This window comes from Dermacentor variabilis, chromosome 3, assembly GCF_050947875.1.
Source record: "Dermacentor variabilis isolate Ectoservices chromosome 3, ASM5094787v1, whole genome shotgun sequence".
NCBI lineage: Eukaryota > Metazoa > Arthropoda > Arachnida > Ixodida > Ixodidae > Dermacentor > Dermacentor variabilis.
The window spans coordinates 130,531,225-130,537,797 of NC_134570.1; the positions used below are offsets into that span (position 1 = coordinate 130,531,225).

General features: G+C 47.5%; 1 protein-coding gene across 1 annotated transcript in view; it reads right to left on the reverse strand.

Annotated features, from left to right (window-relative positions):
- LOC142574753 (uncharacterized) overlaps positions 1-5,635 on the reverse strand; it is a 28,213-nt gene extending 22,578 nt beyond the window's left edge. The window contains exons 1-2 of the mRNA XM_075683771.1: positions 5,523-5,635; positions 497-723 (exon numbers count right to left, since the gene is read on the reverse strand). Of these exons, the coding sequence (XP_075539886.1) occupies positions 497-723; positions 5,523-5,635 (340 nt within the window). The remainder of the gene's footprint in view (positions 1-496; positions 724-5,522) is intronic.
- Positions 5,636-6,573: the final 938 nt, after the last annotated feature.

Below are 6,573 nucleotides of genomic sequence, written 5' to 3' on the forward strand. Positions count from 1 at the left end.
CAAGACGCATAGATAACAGGTAGGACCACAGTGTCAAGCTTTCTTTCCGATTACTACCGACAGCCCGGATGGCTAGCGCCGCACAGTTACCTTTCCGATCGGCCCGCACCATAACACCTTGATGCAACAATCAAAAAGGTTCAATCGCTATTTCGCAATTCTTAATGTATAATCTGTACTGCCACTTTGGACTACCACCCTTCGTGGTATGTCCTCCTACGGGGCCCTTGAGGTTTATTTGTAAAGCAAAACGCGTCGATCTGTGCGACTGGGAATTCATCTTGCGCTGAGGAACCGTGTTGTCCGCGTTTTCAAAGCACATGGGATGTTTAAGGGTGCCGCTCTAATATGAAAAGCCGACAAAAGTGACGCGCCTATGTTATAGTTGGCGAAGTCGTGCCGAAAAGGCTCCTTCCAACAAAGGGACCTTCGTAGCGAATGTAAGTGGTAGTACAATCTAGCGTGGTGTAGGCTACACAGGAAGCCTGAGGCGTACCGATGATGACGCCTACGCCGTAGTAGTAGAGTCCCTTGGTGCGCCCTGCCGCCTGGACGAGAACGCTTCCGAGCACGAATCCCATGATGCCGCCCACTTCCCTGACGTCACCAACAGCCTCGGCGATGGCGGGACCGTAGCGCGAGTCGGCCGCCAGCTGTTTGCGCAGCACGCTGTCGAACGTGATGGTGAAGCCATGGCAGAATTGGGCCAGCCACGCCACGCGCCTCGAGTAGAGAAAGGTCAGAATGAAGCAGTGAAAATGTAGAAGGCAGAAAGATGACGTTCTCTGTGTGGAACTCTGGCACAATGTCAAATTCAGTGTTCTTTCTTTTCACCTGGCTTTCAACAATGTATTAAATGTATAAGATACTGCCACTAAGCTTGGGAAAACACGGGGATTGCGGGAGATGGAAATTCAAGACGATGAGCGAAACGAGAACAAGGTGAAAGCCGGAGCCAACGTTTCGACATGTAGACTTGCAGAAGACAAGCCAACTTGTCGAAACTTTGGCTCCAGCTTTCACCTTGTTCTGGTTTTGTTACTAAGCTTGGATTTCAATCTACTCACGTGGCAATTTTTTTTTTCTATATCGTTCCCAGATTGTCACGCGTGATCATGCTGTCTCCCCTCCGATGACTACGTAATAGTTCGAGAAATCACGACTCCTAATGATAACTCTATATTACCACTCGATGTTGATGCTGTTCCTGATCTGTGTAAAACCTTATGCTGGAAATGCACACTAATAAATGCGAAGTGACGCGCAAGCCTAGATCGACCAGTACATATCGACGGCATATTACCTTGACAACCTTCCCTTAGAAGTAGTATCCTCGTTCTGTAGTATTCTTGTTACGTTCACTATAGAACATAATAAGCGAACGACCGATGAGGTTGATAAGGGTTTATACTGGTTGGCTACAGTTCCCGAACATTGATAATGACACTGACCTGCATGGAGATGAACAAGTGGCACAACGCTTACGCACAGTGATAAAATTACCAGATGAGTTTTAAGTTAACTTTTTCTTCTCTGTCGTTCCACCTTTTTTTTTTATTTTACTAGTGCTATCCTTTAACAAAGTCTACCTTATTCGTTTCAGTGTTTGTGTTCTTGTGTTCTTTTTTCTCATTAATTTTTTCCCTTTTTTTATTAAAACGTTTGCGCTGTGACCACTCCCTTCTGTAATGTTTCGGCCCTGAGGGTACAATAAGTGAACTGAAATTAAATGAAATTTCGCCGGATCTAGACGGGCCTCAATTCTATAGCAAAGCCATGAAACATATAACAGTATTCCGCGTTCGTCGCAAGCACGTGCAAGGTTCACCGTCCCTCTTGTCATCATCATTTGGCTTCACGGTCACTGATTTTTCACCCAAGTGCGTGTCCTTGCTTCCGTCTAGCGCATATCACATATTGCACTTCGGAATACTCGCCTTGTCAGCCTCAACACCATGATCGGGCGGCACGGTCCCGGATCTCTGAAGTTATGCAAGTTATAAAGAAATTATTAACGCCAACTAATAATTTATTTGAAACGCAATGTTTCGATGCCAGCTCGGTCCCTTCTTCAGGAGTGACTAAAATGTGGGCCAGCAGCAGCATGGGGCGACCTACGGTCTCCCTTTGTTAGCACGTGGCGCAGTCCACTAACGTACGCGGAGGGAAGCGTTCGGCGTCCTATTCATTGTCGCCTTTGTGAGCCGGATGTACCAAGACTCGACGTGCTGTCTCTTAAACGGATTATGGTCCATGGCCCAAGACGCTCCCTTCCTCGACAACGATTCCGTGGTCGGCGCACTCGCAGTGCTCGGCGAGTGGGTTCAAACCTTCCGAGTTCAACAGTCGGACGTCTTATCCGCTGGGGGAGGTTTTTTGTTTGGCCGATGCATGAAGCTGGGCACTTGGAGCACGAGATTTTGTAGATTACACCTCGTTGTTTTTCTCTGGGGACGCGGTCTTTGGGTCGTGGTACGAAGCGGCCGATTGTAGAAATGGGTTTGTGGGATACGCAGATATCGCACTTTCGTAGGATGCGTGCCAGTGCTTCGCTGGTGCCCCTCACGTATGGAAGCACAACGCGAGCGCGTTTTCTTGTTTCCGTGGTGGCTGGCCTGCCTGTCCTCTGATCCTGACGGCGGAAAACGCGTCGAATAAAGCGGCGTGTGTAGCCATTCTCCTGCAGAGCGGCGAGCACGGTTGTTATTGGTTGGAGTTAATAATTTTTCCAACTCGTGTTCCCAACCAGACGGACTTCCGTCGAAGATGTTTTCATTCGTATGCCAATTATGCTAAATATAGCGCCTAGAATTCATCGGCGACGACCCTTGGCGCGAAACGCGGTTTTTGGATGAAGCGTCGGCGGCCTTCCCGGATATGGTCACGTCAAAAAACAAGCGCCGGAGGCTTGGTCCGACTTTACTCGTTCAGAGTGTGGCCAATGGCACACGCTCTACAGCGCGTTCACGCGGACTAGTGGAGGCACCTCTAGGTAGAGACAGCTTGTTTCTTAGCGAATCAAATGTGCCTAGTTGGCTGGCCTTGTTGCTGCTGCACATTTAACTGCCTAGGGAAGGTGGCCGCTGTCGCCTGGTAATGAATACGGGTGACGACCAGGTCGCCTTTGCTCCGTGCGGGCTGAAAATTATAGCGAGGATCGCGTCCTGTATGGAGGCGCCGTAGATGGGGCAGCTGAGCAAAAGAGAAAATGCATAGAAAGGGTAGACAGAGGCGCACAAGACACAGACAGGGACCAGACGACGATTCGCTGTTCTACAGCGTCTCGCGAACTAAGCCAGCTGCAAAGCTAGAGAGGCATGCAGTGTTGACCGGTCCGCGGCTTAGTGCATGCTGGATCAAGCTATCTCAAGAACGTGGCCTTAAACTAAAGTTAACGAGAGGGAGCAGCTTATGTACGCTGTACTCTGCACGAAGCGTTCTGTGGCACTCTAGACCGGAAAGATGGCGCCCTACTGCATGCGAACGCCTACTTCTGTGCCACCACGTTATCACTTAGTCGAAGCTATCTGTATCTTCGACTTCGGAGCCACAATATTTTTTAGCAAGCAGCTCATTGCTTTGCGGATACTATCTAGAAGGCTGTTCTTGGATGACGCACCGATTAATTTAAACAAAGCATGTGAGTGGATGACAATAAAAGTTACTCAATCAATCAATCAATGTGAGTGGATGTGTGGCTACGCTTATTTCGATTTGTCAGGACTGCTAGTTACTGCACTGAGCCCGCGCCTGCTACGCCTAGCGATTGCAGTTACGTTCAAAATATATCGACAGGAGCGCAAAGAGCACATATGCGAAAACGTATGCTGCGGAAATATCCAGGCCTCCATGCTGTGGTGACCGCGAGCGGCCGTCGATTACTGCGCGACACCGTGCTCCCGCATGTTTCGAATTCCTGCATGAGACGAGTTCCTTACCCGCCAAGAGCGAAAAACTACTAAGCACTTCTGTGCCCACCATGGTAGCTATGCGACTATGGCATTGCTCGAGGTCACGGGTTCGATCCCGGCCACGGCAGCCACATTTCGACGGGGGTGAAATACAGAAACGCTCGTGTATTCGGTGCTCGTTAAAGATTTCCAGGGTATAAAAAAATCCGGCAGATCCCACGCGATGTGGGAATCGGTGTTATGCGAAGCAATGTGTGGGGTGCCTACCAAGTTGACGAAACCAGCATGAGAGCACCAAGACGTAGGCGGCTGTTTCATGACTTACATGACACGTATGTCATGACACCCATGTCATGACCTATCATCTGTGTTCGTCATACAGTATTGTCATACTATGCCAATTTCAGTACATACGAAATTAACGAAACGACCATAAGAGCACCAAGGCGTAGGCGGCTGTTTCACAACCTCCATGACACTTATGTCATGACCTATCATTCACGTTCGTCATACACTCTTGTCGTACTATGCAAATTTTGGTACATGTAATATTAACGAAACGACCATGTGAGCACCAAGGCGTAGGCGGCTGTTTCATGACCGACATGACAAACATATCATGATATTCATGTCATTACCGATGAATTAGGCTGTCATACACTCTTGTCATACTATTTTAATTTTGGTACATGCTAAGTTAACGAAAAGAGCATGAGAGCGCCAAGACGTACGCGTCTGGATAGATACTGTCAAAGTGACAAATCTTCGCCAAGAGATGCTTCGCATTTAATTAATCCGTAGTACGCCACTATGGTGAGCCTTATAATCCGATTGTGGTTCTGGCACGTACCGTCCCTTAACTCAAGTAAAATTTACCACATCTTCCTCGATGCAATGTGCAGGGTGAGGCAATGACAATAGCAACCTTTTCGTAGGTTATGAACAATGGCGCAAAACAACGCCTCAAGCAAACAAGCATGTCTCGCTGTGTATTCTGTGTACTACCAAGACAACCAGTAGTGGTGCACGCAAGGTAACATTTACCATCAACTCACCGCTCTCGTATTGCACTCAACACTGAATAAATGAAACATTCGCCGTCAACATCACCGCTAATTATCGCCAATCAAAACAAACAGCCGGGAAAGCTTCGCGTACATCGATTCCAACAGTTCGTGGGATCCGCATTATTTTTTTAAGTACTGATCTGTGCATTAGCGCTTAGCTTGTGAAGGGCGTGGTGCATGATTATTACGATCGCACGACAATGAAGCCGTGTCCTATGTGGGTGTTACATAAACACTGAATACTACTACATGTTTCATGACGTCCATTGTAAGCATATCGCATTTAGTTATATGGCCCTTAACTTACATTATTATAAACCTTCGATGAACATAGATTTCATTGCACGGGTTTGACTGCATTATTTTTCTTCTTTTCACTCATCTTTGCTACGCTTCTCCCCTGACTCAGTAAAGAGTAACCAACTCTCGGTATACTCTTCTTAACTTCGCTGTCTTTCCTTTAGTTTCGCTCTCTCTCTCTCTCTCTCTCTCTCTCTGACGAGGTGTCAGAGAGAGGCAACGAGTTATAGTACACTGAACTCACCAGGATGGCGGAAACCGATGCTCCTTCAGGATACGGCGCCTCTGCTGGGCAATGTGTCCTTCCACGTGGCCCTTCTCCTCTGCCTGGCTTTCGCTACCCACGTCTGCCTGCATTCTTGTTGTTCCTCTGCCACGATTCAGCACCACCGGCCGGACAAAAGTACTTCTTCTTCTTCTCCTTCTTCTTCTTCTGTCTCAGCCACGAATGGCAGACACAACCAACATGGTAGTAACCGAGCCAGCACGGTATCGCTCGTGGTTGCTCTGTCCAGACCGAAACAAAAGAAAACGAAAGAAAAAATTGCAGGTAACTTCTTTTTCTATACTAATTAAACAAAATAAAGCCGGAGCTAGGACGCGTGATGGGACACTCTGTGACCGAAAACGGGCCTTTCTAGCGCATTCGTAGGTTTTTGATTTCGTCTTGAGAATAACGAAGAGCTCAGTCAACACAATAATTTTCATTCAATCTATTCCGACTTAATGCGTCTTAATTTTGTTTGGAATCGGGAGCACACTGACGTGAGTACAGTGTTATCAGTCAAGATATGTTTGCTATGAAATAGTGCTAGACCTTCATTCTACGTCACTTTCGCGCATCGGCAGCTTGCTGGCCATACCAAGCCTACGCTAGATTATGAAGTGATTGTCAAAGAACTGCACGACGCGTAGGCTAAACAGAGGATATTTCCGGTTTCCTACCGTCTGCTGGGAAAGAAGAAAAGGGTACGATAGACATACAGCAAATAATCACAATGTGACAATGTTCAACAATCGGCTAATTACGAAAACTTCCCGAACACCGCGCGACTTAATGATTTGGATGTTGTCGCATACGCATGAAAGAAATGGCGCACGAAAAAATAAACGACAGCAAAATTATGCGGGTACCAAGCGATCCATGGCATCTCTTGACACAAAGCTTTTCAACATCTACCAGCGCTGTGTCAACGCCGAGACGAAGTGGGGTTCCCAGCGTAGATATATTTGCATGTGAGGGCCTATTTAATGAAAGGCACGAAACGTTACACACGACGTTTTAACGAGTCTAC